General features: G+C 37.7%; 1 protein-coding gene across 1 annotated transcript in view; it reads left to right on the forward strand.

Moving 5' to 3' along the window:
• The window catches only part of LOC126456962 (diacylglycerol kinase eta-like), a 537,414-nt gene that overhangs the window by 382,096 nt on the left and 135,920 nt on the right, over positions 1-19,398 (forward strand). Inside the window, exons 15-16 of the mRNA XM_050092898.1 lie at positions 8,330-8,506; positions 14,249-14,348. Coding sequence (XP_049948855.1) covers positions 8,330-8,506; positions 14,249-14,348 — 277 coding nt within the window. The remainder of the gene's footprint in view (positions 1-8,329; positions 8,507-14,248; positions 14,349-19,398) is intronic.

Here is a 19,398-nt window from a genome sequence, read left to right on the forward strand (position 1 = left end):
ATTTGATGTTCATTGTGTGTCTAAGATTCTGTTGATTGAATTATTCTAGTTTCTTAAGATCATAGTGATATAGTGTCCAGGTTTCGTAACCATAGAGCAGGATAGAAACAACGGCTCAACACATCATCACTTTAGTGTATAGTGTCAGATCTTTATTCAGGAAGACCCAATGCAGGAGACATCCAAAAGCAACATATGCAGCATGTATACTGTTCCTCCACACCTTTTTTTGCTGAGCAATTAGTTGAAAATGTACTTCCTAGGTAGAGGAAGTGATATACTTGTTCCAAAGATGTGCTGGAAACAAATGTATTGAAATCCAGTAAGACAGTTCCAGGAGCTGTGCTAGTACCTTCATTTTATATGCCATACCAATTAGCAATGCTCAATCACCTTTTTTGAAGATGGTAACAATTGTGGAGTTCCACATATTAGCTGGTACCTTATGGGTTTCCCAAATTAGAGGAAGCAGAAAGAAGAATCTGGTGTTTAGAGGCAATCCACCAATCTGAATGATCTCCATTGGGATATTGTCAGGTCCATGTGCCTTTCTCAGTTTCATACTTTGTAGAGCCTTGCTGAATTCATGAAACGTCAGTGGGACTGTCATACAACATTGTGTTAGCTGTTGTGGGACATGTTCAAGAAAGTCATAGCAACAGTAGAATTACAGTTCAGGAGTGACGTAAAATACTCTTTCAAGTGATTCAAGATATGTTGACTGTCATGAGGATGGTTGTACTGTTGGCGGCTTTCAAGGTTTCTGACAAGGAATGAACAGGCCCATATATTTCTTTAATCCAGCATAAAAACTTCGCAAGTTCCTGCCATCTGACAGACTTTGGTGTCCCTTGACTTTTGTTGGCACCAGTTCTTGATTGTTCTTATTTCTGCTTGAGCCCATGAAAGCGTGTTTTCTTTTACATGGAGGACGGATCTTGAGCAAGAGATATATAAGCACCGTATTTACTCGAGTCTAAGCCGCACTCGAATCTAAGCCGCACCTGAAAAATGAGACTCGAAATCAAGGAAAAAAAATTTCCCGAATCTAAGCCGCACCTGAAATTTGAGACTCGAAATTCAAGGGGAGAGAAAAGTTTTAGGCAGCATCTCCAAATCGAAACAAAGTTGGTCCACTGTAATATGAGACAATTTAGGTCGAATGAATGACGATACAGCTACAGTAGTTTGGTTCGAGTCGTAAGCTTAGCAGTTAAGCTTTACCAGGTAGCCATTGCTATGCGTCAGGCGCTCCGTCCGTATTTATACGGGTACCCTTCCTTTTTCACGTGCTTCGTCTGGTTTGAATTGATCGCTTATTTTTCTTTGATCTGATAAGCGCAGTTTTCTTTGTTATAGGTGTTTACGTCACTCTACGCTGAAAATGCATTACTGTACTGTGTCATGCATTGTTTGTCGTACTCTGATACTGCGTATTTGCGGCCTGTCGCCGATCGCGGCATGGCTTGCTTTTGAGCGCGCTACCGCCGCTTACAAATAAAAAAAAAGAAAAAGAGAGAGAGAGGAATCGTCTCATTAGCGAAACAATGGCAAGAGACTGCTACTTGTTGTTACTTGCACTGCTGCTTTCTTTGATAATGATTAACAAGAACCAAATAATAGACTGCGTATGATAGAAGATGTTCTGAACGAGAGTTTAGTGAAAATTTTTCTCCGTTTGAAAATCTTTGCAGGTGCCTCTTTAGTACATTACATTCTGTCCAGAAATTAGAGTCATCTTAGATTTAAAAATCTAGGCAATTGCCTCGCTTCATTTCTGGCTGTATCACTGTTTAGCATAAGAATAATACGAATATACACATGACATGATATGTATATTCTTCCGCGTTTGCTGTTGTCTCACTCTAGTTTTGTGGTTTATTACGCAGACGTGATTTAAATGAGATAGTAGCAAACACGAAACAATACATGGCAAAATGTTTATATTCGTATTATTCGTATGGTGACGAGAATACTGCATGTGATTCACAATTTATAAAAGTTCGTATTAGCAACCATCTCTTCTCACAGATAGGAAAAAATTCAGAACGTAGAGTTGGCCATATTGACAAACATCCCAAACATTCTTGCCAGTCAGGTTTTCGTAGTACATTGAAATGTTGCTACATTCGAAGACGAACAATACGGAATTAGTATTTACTTCGTTGGACAATGTATGAAAATGCAGTGGTCGAAACTCAGCGCGGAGAAAAAAAGCTTGTCTTCCACCTTTTTTTTTTTAATTTATTTACTGACGCAGAGGTTTTGGCGCCAGTATTTATCTTTGTGCCTACAAACAGCACCCAACAAAGCATGCCTGTGTAGCGCTACATATATTCGACGGCAGAACTAAGTTGTGGCGGCACCCACCGACATTTTTAAGAACTTCCGCTTGCTTTGCACTCGATTCTAAGCCGCAGGCGGTTTTTTGGATTACAAAAACCGGAAAAAAGTGCGGCTTAGATTCGAGTAAATACGGCATTCTGCTTGCCTTTGTGCACACCTTCCCCTAAAGTGAAGCATGAAGGAATTGGAGAATGTGGGATGGAGCAGGTGCAGAATGACAGTGCTGCAGTCAGAGTCCTCTGTAGCCAATGTTTAGAAACCCTTTGTGGTGATACTGAGCCTGTATTCCAACCCAATATAATTTCAAAAGACTGGGTTGGCCTGACTGCAAACATCCTCTGGCCACTCGTTCTTTACCATAGCTATAACTTTCTGCAGGATGACACCATGGCTACATCGCGTGTGTTCAGCAGGACTTCAACCTGCATTTGTTGTTAATGTTGGTCCAGGGCTAAACAAACTTTTTCTTGGTGATCAAATTCTCTGTCAGGACAGAGAGGGAGGCGGAACAGGGCATCTGCATTGGTGTGTTGGGCATTGGGTGAAAGTGGATTTCATTGTAATACTCACTTAAAAACGACTCCCAGCACTGAAGACACTGCACAGTCCTTTCCTGGAGCTTAGAACAATGCCTGAACAGTGAAATAAATGGTTTATGGTCAATCAACAGGTGATGAAATTTTCTGAAATTTATTGCCCCATAAATGATCGCTGAAGTCTTCTTCTCAGTTTATAATTTCTGTCTTGTATGTGATGGCAATTGGCTGTTCAGAACCATCTGTGTAGCACAAAACTGACACAATTCCTTACTGGGACAAATCCATTGTGAGTGTCAATGGCAGGCATATGGCATGAGACAAGTGCCAACTTGATATTGTCCTGAAGGTGATGAAAGCTTGCTGACAAGGAGCTGTCCCAAAAATTTGATGCCTTTCTTGTGCAAATGATTTAGAGGGTTTGCAATTTGCACCAATTGGGGGATAAACTTAATGTAATACATGATTTTACTCAGGAACAGCTCCAACTGTTTAAGCTGAGTAGGGGTCAGCACATTAGTAATCACAATGATGTGGCCACATTTGAATGTGATACCCTTATGACTAAGAGTGTGCAGCAATTATTTCATATTGGAGGTGAAGAAACTGCACTTTTCCAATTGAAGCTTAAGCCTTTTTCCTGGAGCCATTGACCATTGAGAAGCGATTTGAGGTTCTGTTGTGTTCCAGATGTATCAACCCCATAACAATGATATCACTCAAATACTTAAGACAGTGCAAAACACCTTCACTCAGTTGTTCTAAATACTTTTGTAAAATGGCAGGTGCACTAGCAATCCCAGAAACACAAATGGTAAGCAAATATACCTGTAGAAACCGAACAGCATATGTAAGAGTAGCAGCTGGCACCGTGCATTGTGGCCCCTGGCCAAATCCTCCAGGCGAGGCACAGGACAGAGATCAGTGTTAGATTGGGTGTTTATAATGGACTTAAAATCACCACAAATTCATTAAGACCTGTTAGATTTTCTGAGAAGAACCATTTGCATCACCCATTAACTGGTTGAAGCCAGAGAGATGATGTCTTGGCCCTGAAGCCAGGCAAGGTTCTCTTGAATAGCCTCTTTAACCGAAGTAGTAGCAGGTGAGCTCTACATTTTTGAGCTGCTGATAGCTTCACCACCTAGTAGTAGACATGAGGCAGAAAACCATAGAAGGTGTGTGGTCATACAGAGGAGCAGATGGGGACATGGATTACTTTGTATTTGTTAGAAGGTAAAACTACAGATGCAGTAATGGAGGAAACAAATGAGCAACAGCAACACAACATTTGATGTAGCTAACCTGTATCAGACTGAGAGAGTGCAAAAACTCCCTGTAGCTGTGAGGAATAAGGAACAGAATGGCAAATAGGTGGATGTTGATATGATGTGGACCAGAATAAATGAAGGAGCGATAGATGCAGAAAAGAACATGACAGGTGAAAAGAAAAAGAAGAAAAGAAACAGGCTAAATCAAACATGTGAGTAAGCAGTAAAAGCAAGAAGGAAAACAAGAGAAATATGGATAAACAACATAAACAGTGAAAACAGTCATGAAGAATACTTCAAAGTGCAATAAGAGACAAGAGTACTCATGACAGAAAAGAATATATCTGACTTCCTTCCTTTAAAAATAAAAAAAATAAAATAAAATAAAAAAATGAGTAGGCAGGTCAAAAAAGTAACAGTAGTCAAATGTTCCAAAATATCAAGCAAGTGAGACGTGGAAGAACAGGCAAGTCACTAGTCGCTAACAATATAGATATACAGATGAAACTTGACAAAGAAATTATCATAGAAAAATTGACAGAATACTTCGCTAGTCTATTAAATGCTGAAGACCCAGAAGAGATGTTGCAGCAAACAGAACAAGAAAACAACTATGAAACAGTTGACATTATTGAAGAGGATGTGAGAAAGGCAATAAATAGTCTGAAGAAGAGGAAGGTGCCAGGAGAATATCAAATAACAGCAGAGACGACCAAGGAGAAAGCTAGGGATCTCATTAAAGAGTTGACCAGACTAGCTAGAACTATACAGAAGGAGGAAGAGCTACCAAGAGAATTTAAGCTAGCTATCATTGTTCCACTCCATAAGAAGAAAAGGAAACGAACCTGTAATACTTATAGAGGGATCTCACTGTTAAAAATGAGCTACAAAGTCTTATCCTTGATAAGCGATAAGCGGGTGTCAGGCCAGGAAAATCAACAATTGGTCATATATTTACTGTGAGACAGGCATGGGAAAAATATAAGGAATTTAACAGACCAGTATCCACAAAATTTGTAGTTTTCAGAAGCATACAGTAGTATCCATAGAGTGATCCTGTACAACATTCTTAGGGAGTTTTGACTACATGAGAAACTAATGAACCTGCTAAAAGTGCGTACAACAGAGACAAAAGCTTAAGTAAGATATCAAGGAGGAAAGTCAAGGGAAGTGGAGGTACAAACTGGAGTACGACAAGATCACGCATTGTCATCCATATTATTTAACCTTTTCTTTGAAAAAGTTGTGGTCTAGATGAAAAGAGTGGTAAAGGACATCAATCTGAATGGAAATCTGCAGATGCTAACATATACAGACAATATGACAGCTATGTCGGAGTCAAGAGAAAAAAATGACAAAAACAATGGAGGACCTAAGTAATAGTGCAGGGAAGGAGTGGTTGTGAATAAACCCAGAAAAGACAGAGTTGATGGAACTAAGTAGGATGAACCACAGTGTGCCTGAGGATTTACAGATAGGAGAGGTGAAGTTGAAGATGGTTTAGAACTTTAAATATTTGGTATCATGCTTCGACTGGAGGAATAATCTCCAGCGAAGTAAACCAAAAAATTGTTAATGCTTCCAGATCATATAACAGCCTAAAACCAGTCAAGAAATCAAACGTAATCTCAATTAAAGTTAAAATGAAGACATATGATGCAATAATGACCCCAGTGCTGTTATATTGCATAGAAATGCTAAATGCCACCAAGAGCAATAGAGAAATACTGATGGTTTTTGAGAGAAGGATCATGAGGATTTTTGTGCCAATGAAGGAAGAAACACAGTAAAGGGGACTGAAAAATAAAAAAAAATATATGCTATGATGAGCAAGCGTAATATTGTACTAAAAGCAAATGTTAAGTCACTACAATGGACAGACATGTTGTGAGAATGACAGATGATTCTGTTCCAAAAGTAGTGTTGCTAGGAACGCCGGAGGGAAAGTGTCCCTGAGAAAGACAATGAACAAGATGGGAGGATGGACTATGGAAACACCTTTGACAACGAGGATTCACTAGAAGCAGGATGGGAGCTGCACTGGACGGGATCTGCTGGAGGCATCTTGTAAGACTTGCACATGAAATGCAAGGTTCCTGATCGTCAGTTGAATAAGTAAGTGAGAACACTTCATAGAGATGTGAGCGGTACAATTATGGGCTCATCCTAACATTGGTTCAAAGAGCTCATTGTATGAATTTCATAGTGTGTACAGGTCAGAAAAAGGAACTGTTTTGGACAGTAAATTGACTTGGTCAACTGTTTTGATATGAAACTGGTAAAGACATCTAAGCTGAAAATGTTTGCAGCAGTAGTAGAGTGTTGAACTAAGAAGGTTAATATAACTTTTTTTTTAATATACTTAGCTGCCAGTGACAGTTCTACTATGGCATGATCTGGTTTCAGCTCCTTCACAGCAAATGAAAGCCAAGCTGCTAATATGTGTCCCCATTGATTAAGGACACGGCAGTGCCAGTGTCCAGCTGGAATTTCGTGGACAATGTAAGCTTCCACAGTGCGAGGAGAATTGTCTGGTGTGCAGCTGTGATGATGTGGACCACTGTGCTGTCCCTGTGCCGTGGCTGAGCTTGCAAACAACAGATCACCTGTTGACACACTGCTGTGAGGTGCCCTTCTTTGCCACAGGCCCCCAACAATCCATTTCAAGGTGCAGACAGTTTCTTGTGGAATGCCAGGTACCTCTGTCAGGGTAGGACTGAAGTTTCTTAACTCACATGAAGCACATCACATTGTCAACAATAGAAGGATGTTTATGACCAGTACAGAAAATATTACACAAAAGTTCACTCAATGGTGAGGGAGGAGCAGAATGTTTGATGTACTTATTTCTCTCACAAGATGCCAACAATACAGATACCAGTAAAATCAAGTGAAACTTAAAGATGCAAAAGGATGATGATGAGTTGGACTCATCCGCTGACTGCTGCTCATGATAGCGATGAACTGATTGTGGATACATAGCTTTCATTTGTGAAAGAATGTTGAGCTACAGGTGCAATCTCGAAATTTTTTAACAATGTGAAGCAACTCACTGAGACTAGGATTGGACATGGTCAAAGCTTTTGCTGAAACTTTCCTATTGGCAGGCAAGGCACATCCCAATCAGTGATTCCACATACAAAACTCAGTAACCCATGTTGTTTATAACAGTGAACAAATTATAGCCTTAACAGAGCACTGAGAGCATTGAAAGACAAATCACTGTGCTATAAACAAAACATCTTAACTCAAAGTGACTGAGGGAGACTTCCCTGCTCTCAGAAGACTTGTTGAAGGCAGTGAATGATGGTGGCATTGTAGCCGTGACCACCAACTGACATTGTTGCTGCAGGACAGCCACTTGCTTTTCTTGCTGTTGCTGTATAGTTCCTGGTATTGCTACTGTTGCTACCAAAGTTCCAGAAAGTGATCCATGACACTGGCACTGGGTGCAATCATGTTACTGAAAGCATGAAAGGGTAAGACCTTATCACCACTTTTCTGTCTGCTTCTGACACAAATGTGTGAGCTATAAACAAAGCCAAGTTTGTTGAGAGTAGTATATTAAATGAAAGCCAAATACAAGGACAAGAAAGTCTATGTACAATGAAGGGGTGAAATGCAGAATGGCACGATTGATAGTACCTCACACAACAGACTGACTAGGCTGAATCACAGCTGCCTGCCCTGCCCCATTGCTGTTGTCGACCACAGTCTACAGCACCTCTGAGTCACTATGAATGTTGGCTGTTGGCAAGGATATTAAGCATTCTGTTACATCCTTGTTAGAATAATTCCAATGTGATAAGGGTTCAAGTTGCTGAAGCTTAACTGCTTAATTAGTTATTTGGTGTGAAATTTGCCAGTCACATACTGTTTCATTGATAATCTTGCTCATAATTACACAGTTCAGATAATTAATGTTGTTTAGTATTGAATGAATGAAATAGTTCCTGGGTGAATGGCTGGGTGTCAGTGTTCAATGGGCCCACTAAACATTGCCATTCACCCATGAACTATTTTGCAATGAATTATGCTGGGTGAAGTCGAAGAATCACAGTACTGCTATGATTTCTTCTCCTTGGTGTTCATAGTAACTTGTACATTCTGTATTTTAGACAGGATTGGAGATTTGTCAATGTAGATTGAGATCTATTATTTAATTTCCTTTTTCAGTATCAGCAGCCTCAGCATTTGGAGGCACTCGTTGCTCACCAGCAGCTACTCGCAGAATTTCTAGTGGTTCTTTGTTTATGAAATCAGATGCATTTTCGAAGGAACCTGAGGACACTCCAAAAAGCAACAGACGCCTTCCCATCATCAATCCACTTGTTCGTCTCCCCATGTGGCCAAGTAAGTACCAGACAGTAAGAACTTCATATTATCTTCAATTTACAAATTTTCAGAATAAATATATTTTTGTATATAGTTTTCTATCTGTTGTTCAGTTATTAATTTAAAACACATAACATCTAGTTATTCAGAAACCAAATCAAATAAGAGTAGCTACTTCTTGCCTATGAAAAATTACTTCAAATATGTTTTGGTACCTCTTTTTTGCACTGTTTGTGAGATTGTGTGGAACTGCTTTTCAGCTGTAAAGTCAGCGGATGAGCATGAGATCAGTGTATTTGACCACCTTACTCAAGCATCTTCTCTTTGCCAGAAAAACAAATTAGATTGATTTATGTTTGTATTTATTTTAGAATACTTCTTTCCCTTGCATCTCACCAGAAAGAATTTTTACAAGCCAAGCTTTTCAAAGAGATGTGAAAGAAAAATAGATGAAAAATGATGGTGGTGATGGATGTGTGGGGAAGGATGACAGGATGTAGTAGTAGTAGCTTTATTCATCAGTAGATCTCTTTTTACAAGGATATAGGACACATGGACGATAAATAGCTTAGACAAGAAGAGAATAGAAGCTTTCAAAATGTGGTGCTACAGAAGAATGCTGAAGATTATATGGGCAGATCACATAACTAATGAGGAGGTATTGAATAGAATTGGGGAGAAGAGGAGCTTGTGGCACAACTTGACTAGAAGAAGGGATCGGTTGGTAGGACATGTTCTGAGACATCGAGGGATCACCAATTTAGTATTGGAGGGCAGCGTGGAGGGTAAAAATCGAAGAGGGAGACCAAGAGATGAATACACTAAGCAGATTCAGAAGGATGTAGGCTGCAGTAGGTATTGGGAGATGAAGAAGCTTGCACAGGATAGAGTAGCATGGAGAGTTGCATCAAACCAGTCTCAGGACTGAAGACCACAACAACAACAACAACAGGACATGTCAAAGTATTTACAAATTTAGGTCAGTTTAAAATAAGCTAACTCATATACACATATTTACAGACTTCTAGTTAGAGACAATCATTAGCTTTACTCCTGGTATATAATACTTTTTTTACAAATAACTTATTAAATAATGTAATGCCACATTGTTCACTCATATCTCACTGTCAGTCACTGCACACACTATACACACATTGTTTCATAACACTTCACACACACACACACACACACACACACACACACACACACTGGTGATCTCTGGGCCATTTTCTGTACCGCAGCTTCCCATGTGCTATCCTGAAAAACTCAGTCAGCATCCCTCCATAATGAGTGAGATGTGGAAGAGGTGTTTGTATTGTGCTATGCATAGCTTGGGGGTAAGTATTTCTAGAAAGGAAAAAAGAAGGAAAAAAACATAAAGTGAAGGTGTTATGTGGAATGTTGGATATTTTATAATCATTATTATTATTATTTATTTGTATAACATTTTTTATCAAACCCCTACTCTGTTTTAGCTAAGTAATCCTTCAGTGTATAAAATGTATTGCATAACATGTACTTTTTAGCTGCCTTTTTAAATAAGTGTATTTTGGCAATTTCTTTAATCTCTTTTGGTAATTTATTGTACAGTTTTATTCCTCGGTAGAAAATGCTGTTTTGAGTTTTATGTTTATTTTTTCTTGGTAAATGTAAGTTGAGTCTATCTCTTGCTGCATGGTCATGGACAGACCTGTTTGTGCAGTAATTACCAATGTTATTTTTGATGTGTACAACTGAGTGGTAAATGTATTTACATGGAGCTGTTAAAATCCCCAGTGTTCTGAACAGATCTTTACAATGAGCTCGACTAGTATTTTTGGTTATTATTCTTATGGCTCTTTTCTGGAGTTTGAAAATTGTGTTCATATTTTGTGCATTTGTTTCCCAAAAAAGAATTCCATAGCTAAGAATTGAGTGTACATATGAATAATATGTAACTAAAAGACACTGCATGTTACACACCGATGATAGGATTCTAACGGCATAACATGCTGATGACATTGTTTGCAAGTACCTTTGTGTGTTCACACCACTTCAACTGAGAATCAATATTGATTCCTAGAAATTTTGCATTTGTTACACAGTCTATAGGAGTGCCATCTACATTTAATTTCACATTGTCATTTTTCCTCTTCAAACTGAAATTCATGGCATTAGCTTTCTTTATGTTCATTGTCACTTTATTACTTATTGGCCAATCATAAACTTCTTTGAGAGTTTCATTTGCTTTCTTGGCAAGGAGTTCTCTTGTTTTCTCAGTGAGTATAATATTGCTGTCATCAACGAAGAGGATTTTTTTCACCATGAGTAACACTACTGGGAAATTCATTGATGTATATCAGGAGCAATATTGGTCCTAATATGCTACCTTGTGGAACCACTATATTAATGTATTTTGGTTCTGATAAGTGTTTTACTAAATGTTTAGATCTATTTGAAGTATGTGTTATCTCTACTCTTTGTATCCTATCTGTTAGGTATGATTGAAACCAGTCATTAGCTACCCCTCTTATTCCTAATGCTTCTAATTTATTTAATAGAATCATGTGGTTGACTATATCAAACGCCTTAGAAAGATCCAAAAATATGCCTGTGGCAGACTCATCTTTATCAACAGGATCAAGTACAACTTTTGTGAATTCTACTATGGCTGACTCCGTATTTTTTGCCACTTCGGAAACCAAACTGTGATTCACTTAAATGATTGTATTTATTCAGGTAATTCATTAATCTGTCTTTCATAATTGCTTCTATTATTTTTGAGAATGCTGACAGCAGGGAAATGGGCCGGTAATTTTCTATGTCTTCTGCATTACCTTTCTTAAGGAAAGATACAATTCTTGCCTGTATTAACTGCTCTGGAAATGTCCCTATGTGAAGGATCCATTTATTATATTTGTTAAGGGACCTTGTCTAATCACTATGCATTGTTTCAGTACACACATTGGTACTTCATCTAAGCCTAAAGACTTTTTATTTTTTAGTTTTTGAATTGTTGTACTAACTTCATTCTCTGTGGTTGGAAATACCATCATTGTATTTAGTGCAACGTTATTTACAGGTGTTGTATTTGTTTGGGGCAATTTTTGCTGTAACTTCTTTGCATTACTTGAAAAATGCTCGTTTACATAGTTTTCCAATTGCTGTGGATCCTTTATTACTTCATCCCCCTCCCTTTGAAGTATCAAACAATGGAAAATCCAGGATGGAATGTAACAGTACAAGAGAAGAAAGTTGCTACTCACCATATAGCGAAGATGCTGAGTCATGATAGGCACAATAAAAAAAAAGGCCTTAATGGCTGAACGCTATGATTGTGTCAATCTTTTTATTGTGCCTATCGCGCCTCAGCATCTCCGTCATATGGTGAGTAGCAACTTCCCTTAGAAGTATGTTATTCTGTGTTTGTTTGCCTCTCCCCATTTCCTTTTTTATAACATCATAGACTGCTTTGCATTTATTCTCTGCATTATATGTTATTTTGTCATTAAATGGCTTTTTTTGCAGCAGTCAGCACCTTCCTATAGATCTTTTTGTATCTATGATAGAAATTTAAGAATTCTGGATCATTGCAAATCTTTTTCATGGAGCTGAGGTGTTTAAGTGTTTGGGAGGACTTCTTAATAGCTGCAGAAGTGATTAACATAGAGTTGAACCTTTATGGGAGGAGGGATCAAGATAATGGTGAAGAGGAAGTTTCCATCTATGAAGTTCTGCTGCTGGAAGGGAGAATTTTGCAGCGTTCTTGGACTTTTCTTTCCTTGTCTGCATCTTCTCTGCTCGTTGCTCCATCGTTCAGTTTTAATTGTTACTATCCATTTACATCTCATAAGGCTTGTTATTCTTAGTCTAGTCATCATATGTCTCTTGCTTGCAGTTGTCCTCATTGCCACCCCTCTAGCTCTAGTGTATTCGGACTTCATCTGTTGCTAACATTTCACTGTTGATTTTTCTCTCATCCTACCTCTGTGTTCATGGCTTGAAGTGATTTTTCTTGGTTATTTCTTTTTAGTGTTGTTGCCTCCAACCCCATTCTGCATATTTTGTCAAGTGAACTCCCAGTTCTGACATGTTAGTTTATTATTATTATTTTTTATGACTGTTTGTTAGGTGCTTCTGGCACAACTTGATGAGCTGAGTGTTTGTTTTTTCTATTTACATGTAATTGAAGTTCTAATTTGAAAAGATGACTTCAAATAGCAGTAGATGCATAATGACATTTTGCAACAAGAGTTTCCCTTTATAAGGGGAAGAAAAAGGGGAAAATTAAACCAATAAGATAGCATTTGCTGGAAAAGGAAAACAGCTATTCATATGTTGATAACAGAGATCAAGTCAAAATTCTCTCAGGAAAAACTGAGTTAAAGAAGTTTAGATGATAAATAGAATACTATGAAAACACAAGCAAATCTGAACTATGCTTCAAGAAAGGTGCATAAAGTGTAGAAATAAGAAAGAGACTATTGGTATGCAAAAACTTCATATTTAAGGAAGCAACTGATTGGTTCAATTTAAATCAGAAGCAACTGCCACAATGCACCAGAAGTTGGGAAGATAGAACAGTCTCCATGAATTGGATTCCAGTTATTACAGAAGAGAAAAAGAAAGCAAATATTGTAATGTAAGTTATAAAATGCCACCTGCTTCCTCTCCTACAACATAGTATTAACTATTTTACTCTCTTATTTCTAGGGCTACCATACATATTATCTATGCCCAAGAGCATACGCAGGATCTGTGCTAGGAGAGTGGGTGGGGGCAGATCTCCTATTAGTTTTGTGGAAAAGGGAGAGGTGGAGGAATTTAAGCACAATCTTCAACAAAATAAAACCCAAAATTATTGAAAAATATGGTGCTTATTAATGACCAAACATACGAATACTACCACTTTATAATAGGTTTCTGCTATTTACAGTGTGCTTAACTGAGAAAGGATAGTTTGTATGAGATTGGCACATAATATTTTGCTGCCATGCAGATAATGTTTAGGTTCATATGAATAATTTATGTTTCACATTCAGTAGTTTTCAACATTGTCTGATAACACAAGGAAATCTTTGTGAATGAAAGGTACAATTCTGCTGGGAGCTTTTTAAACCCAGAGCCATCTGGTATTTTCAGATCCAAAGAAAATAATGACAAAAGAGAAATAGTTATGAGAATTCACACCAAGTGCCTCTTTATACACTTGCTACAGACAATATCCATTACTTTCTGGATTTCTTTAAATTGATATATCTGTCTGTCTGGAGGCAGGATCAATTTGCAAAAATCATAATTCTATTTTGGGGATGAGAGGGTGGGAAGGGGTATCCTCTCCTATGAATTTCTCATATAATAATGTAATTATTTATGTTTATTGTTCTCAGAATCAATTTCTTGGTCATATTATATGAATCATTAAAGTGTTACATATAAGCTGTACTATCAGATAAAAGTCTGTAGTCCTTTCTCCACAATTCACCTTCAGCTTCCATTAAATATCATTGAAATATACTTCTTTTGTTGATACTAATGGAAAAAGAAAGAAAAAAAATATTCCAAGGGCAAGATACATAAAGCTTGTGATTTGTACATCTGTATGTCAGTAATGGTGTAATACTGTCACATGTGATTGATAATTATGATAGTTATTCAGCAGTGTGTCCATCAAAAGCACTGTTTTGTTTATATTGAGGAGAATTTAGCATTACTTACTCGTACTTAACATTCTGTTCCATTTTTTCTGTTTCCTAATGTACACTGTTTCATTTTTTGCAGATGTAAGTGGTGCTGGTGTTGTGAGTAAAGTACTTTTGGCAAATGCTGATGCTCTTTGTGCTGCTGTTTCACCTTTGATGGATCCTGATGAAACACTTTTGTAAGTAAAATGTTTAATAAACATTGATTACAGCAGTAAACATGTTTTATTATACTTAACTTTGAAGTTTATCTTCAGAGAATGTAGACGCTAATTCTCTAGTTATGATAATGTAAGATAGAACTGCCTTGATCATTATACTCAAACTGTGAGACAGTGGCAAGAAGTCCCTGTGGCCCGAGGTCAAAACATTATATTATATATTGGGTACTTACATATAAAAACTATGTAACTGCTGGATCTGTATGTACATCACGCCTTACACAAAGATATATGTGTCTCCATGTCCTCCTTGACATCTTGCTGAACATGTCAGGAGTTTTTAAAATCTTAGAGTATATTCTATGCTTGAATATTATGACAAACCTGAAGAAACAGAAGCTGCTCCAAAGAATCAGCATCACACAAATCTTTCAAATATTCCATCGTCCTAAATTTCTGAAAAGCATTACAGACTGTAGCACATTGTTAACTGATAACCAGCATAGTTGTACAGTTACATAGCAAATCTTCACAACTATCTCTCTTTCTCACTGAATTTTCTATCAGAACCTAGTACATAACATGGGACAGCTAGCTCTTTATTCCCATGAAGTAATGAGTGCTGTGAACAAGGGATCTTAGATCGATTCCATATTCCTATATTTCCAGAAGGCTTTTGATACAGTTCCTCACAAGCAACTATTAATCAAATTGAATGCATATGGAGTATCGTCTCAGTTGTGTGACTGGATTCGTGATTTCCTCTCAGAGAGGTCACAGTTCATAGTGATAGATGGTAAATCATGGAGTAGAACAGAAGTGATATCTGGAATTCCACAAGGTAATGTCATAGGCCCTCTGCTGTTCCTGATGTACATAAATGATATAGATGATAATCTGAGCAGCCCCCTCAGATTGTTTACAGATGACACTGTAATTTACCGTCTAGTAAAATAATCAGACGATCAATTCCAATTACAAAATGATCTAGAGAGAAATTACTGTATGGTACAAAAAGTGGCAACTTGCACCAAACAAAGAAAAGTGCGAGGTCATAATATTGTGGGGAAGGCGAAACAAAGACTGCGCTTTGTTGGTAGAACACTTAGAAGATGGGACAAATCCTCTAAAGAGACAGCCTACATTACACTTGTACATCCTCTGCTGGAATACTGCTGCGCGTTACGGAATCCTTACCAGATAGGGATGATGGAGGACATCGAAAAAGTGCAAAGAAGGGCAGCTTGTTTCGTGTTATTGTGCAATAGGGGTGAGAGTGTCACTGATATGATACGTGAGTTGGGGTGGCAGTCACTGAAACAAAGGCAGTTTTCTTTGCAGCAAGACCTATTCACGAAACTTCAATCACCAACTTTCTCTTTTGAATGCGAAAATATTTTGTTGACACCCATCTATGTAGGGAGAAATGATCATCATAATAAAATAAGAGAAATCAGAGCTTGAACGGAAAGATTTAGGTGTTCCTTTTTCCCACGTGCCATTTGAGAGTGGAATGGTAGAGAAGTAGTATGAAAATGGTTTGATGAATCCTCTGCTAGGGGCACTTACGTGTGAATTGCAGAGTAACCATGTAGATGTAGATATTCAACAAAATTGATGGTAACATCAGGTGTATTCAAAAAGGCAAAATATAAGAGGCAGCCAAAGGAAAATGAGACAGGTGGAGAAAAGTGAGTAAAGTGCATATTATTTCATAAGTAATCATTATAACTGTTAATACGTTTACCTGATGTGGACACGGTGGTCAGCATCTTTGTGGAAAAATGCTTGTGATTGCCTACAGAACCGTGACTGTATACAGGTGTGCAGCTCCTCATCTGAAGCAAATTGATGGCCACAAATATCGTTCTTCAGGGCTCCAAAAATATGGAAATTGCATGGAGAGAGATCGGGACTGTATGAAGGATGTATAAGGGTGAAATATCTGCAGTGTATTTGAAACAGCCATGGCAACATGTTGGTGGGCATTATCCTACAACAGAATGAAGCTGTCTGTCAACATTTCCAGGCGTTTGGACTTGATGGAATGCTTTAATTTTTGCATAGTGCCTGCAGTGTGTTATTTGTGGCGCTGTGTCCCAGGAAGTCAATGAGCAGCAGGTCAGAAGACAGCATTATTATGTTGCAGGATAATGCCAGCTCACATGTTGCCAAGGTTGTTTCAACTACACTGCAAATGTTTTGCTGGGAAGCCCTACATATCCTCCATACAGTCCTGATCTTTCTCCATGCAATTTCCATGGAACCCTGAAGAAAGACATTCATTGCCATCAATTTACTTCAGGCGAAGAGATGCATTCCTGATTGTGGTTCCATAGGCAACTGCGAATGTTTTTCCATAAAGGCACTGACTATCTTATATCACATTGGGATGGATGTATTAACAGTTATGGCAATTACTTTTGAAGTATTAAACAGTTTAACGACTTTTTCCATCTGTCTTGTTTTTATTTGACTGCCCCTTATAGGAACACCAGTAACTCAGTACATATAAAAGATTTCTCAGATAAAGTCAGCAGCAATTTTAGAGTATTGACTGATGTTGTCTGTTAGAAAGGACTGTCACTGGATGATTGTAAGAAAACACAGAACAGTATTTCTACTTGGTGTACTGACTGGCAACTATCAAAACCTAAATAAATGCAAGATAACTCCCTTGACAAAATGACATAATTCCATACTGAAAACAGTTATAATATTCTGTAATGAATTTCTCTAGCCTGCCACAGTGCTTAAATACTTAAAAGCAATAATGTTGAGACAAAATGAAATGGTATGAACATGTGAAACCAGTATTTGAAAGAGAAGTGCAGGACTTAGTTTCATTGGTAGGGTTCTGGGAAAAATATAGCACATCTTTAAAAGGAATTGCATACTGGATGCTAGTGTAACCAATTGTAGAGTACTGATTCTGCATGTTAGTCATTATTAAATATGCATGACAGTAAACATCAGTCAGATTGAGGAACACATCACTAGATATGTTGCAAATCAGAACAGGTCTAGTACATATTTTCATAGAATTTAAGTGGAATCTTTTGAAGAGAGGCAACTTTGTTCTTCTGAAACATATTTTCATAGAATTTAAGTGGAATCTTTTGAAGAGAGGCAACTTTGTTCTTCTGAAACATATTTTCATAGAATTTAAGTGGAATCTTTTGAAGAGAGGCAACTTTGTTCTTCTGAAACACTGCTTTGTAAATTTAGAAAGCCAGTGTTTGAGAAAAATGACAAACTAATTGTGTACTTACAATGAATAAAGTCTAATAAAGCAACTGTCACCAGCTTTGCAGATGTTTTTTATCTCTAGTTTATGTCCAGTTTTCATCATTAAATGCGTTATCTCTTTATGATCTTTTCAATACAGTTTATAAAAGATACTCTTATTCCAAACATATACATCTATACTCTGCAAACCACTGTGAAATTATGGAAGATGGACATCTCATTGTACCAGTCATTAGGGTTTCTTCCCATTCCATTCACATATGCAGCACAGGAAGAATGATCATTTGAATGCCTCTGTGTATGCTGTAATTAATCTAATTTTCTCATCATTATACCTATATGATACATAAGGGATTGTAGCATAATCCTAAAATCATCATTTAAAGCAGTTTTTGAAAGTAGGTTGGCTTGGGATAGTTTACGGTATGTCTGTCATCAAGAATTTGCCATTTTAGTTTCATCAGCGTCTCTGTGACACTCTCCCATGGATCAGACAAGCCTCTGATCATTCGTGCTGCACTTCTCTGCATATGTTCAATATCCCCTGTTACTCCTGTTTTGCACCAGTCCCACACTCTCGAGCAATATTCTAGAAAAGGTTGCATGAGTGTTTTGTAAGCAGTCTCCTTTGCGGACAGATTGCATTTCCTCAGTATTCTACCAATAAACTGAAGTCTACCACCTGCTTTACCCATGACTGACCCCATGTGATAATTCCATTTCATATCCCTACAAAGTGTTATGACCAGATATTTATATGAGTAGGCCTGTTCCTACTGTGACTTATTAATATTATAGTCATATAATACTATGTTGTTTTTTTTTTTCATTTTGTGAGTGCACAATTTTACATTCTTGAAAATTTAAAACAAGTTACCAACTTTTGCACCACTTTGAAATCTTATCAAGATCTCACTGAATATTTATGCAGCTTCTTTCAGACAGTACTTCATTGTGGATAACTTCATCATATTCAAAATGTCTGATGTTACTATTAATATTGTGCACAAAGTCATGAATATATACAGCATGAGCAGCAAGGGTCCTAACACATTTCCCTGGGGCACATCCAAAGTGCACATTTGACAATGACTCTCCATACAAGATAACATGCTGCGTCCTCCCTACCAAAAAATCCTCAGTCCAGTCACAAGTTTCACTTGACATTCCATGTGACCATGCTGTAGAGTTTAGGCATAAATGTGATACTGAGTCAAGTCCTTTTCGGAAATCAAGAAAAACTGCATCTACCCGACATTCTTGATCCAAAGCTTTCAATATGTCACATGAGAACAGTATGAGTTGGTTTTCACATGATTGATGTTTTCGGAATCCATGCTGGTTGGCATGGAGGAGGTCATTGTGTTAGAGGTACCTCATTATGTTTGAGGTCAGAATATGTTCTAAGATTCTAAAACAAATCTATGTTAAGGATGTTACACTGTAGTTTTGTGGATCACTTCTACTATGCTTCTTGTAAATAGGTGTGGCCTGCATTTTCACCCAACTACTGGGCACCATTTTTTGTTACAGTGTTCTATGATAGATTATAGTCAGAAGAGGGCCTAACTTAGCTGCAATTTCAGTATAGAGTCTGATAGTGTTTTCATCAGCTCTGGAGCTTTGTTCAGTTTTAATGATTTCAGCTGTTTCTCAATGCCAGTGACACTAACACTTATTTCACTCATATTTTCAGTGGTGTGAGGGTTAAACTGGGGTAATTTTCCTTGTAAAGGAATATTTGGAAACAGAATTAACCATTTCAGCTTTTGCTTTGCTGCCCTCATTTTCAATTCCTGTCACATTCATGAGTGACTGG

The sequence above is a fragment of the Schistocerca serialis genome, chromosome 2 (assembly GCF_023864345.2).
Source record: "Schistocerca serialis cubense isolate TAMUIC-IGC-003099 chromosome 2, iqSchSeri2.2, whole genome shotgun sequence".
In the NCBI taxonomy this organism is placed as follows: Eukaryota; Metazoa; Arthropoda; class Insecta; order Orthoptera; family Acrididae; genus Schistocerca; species Schistocerca serialis.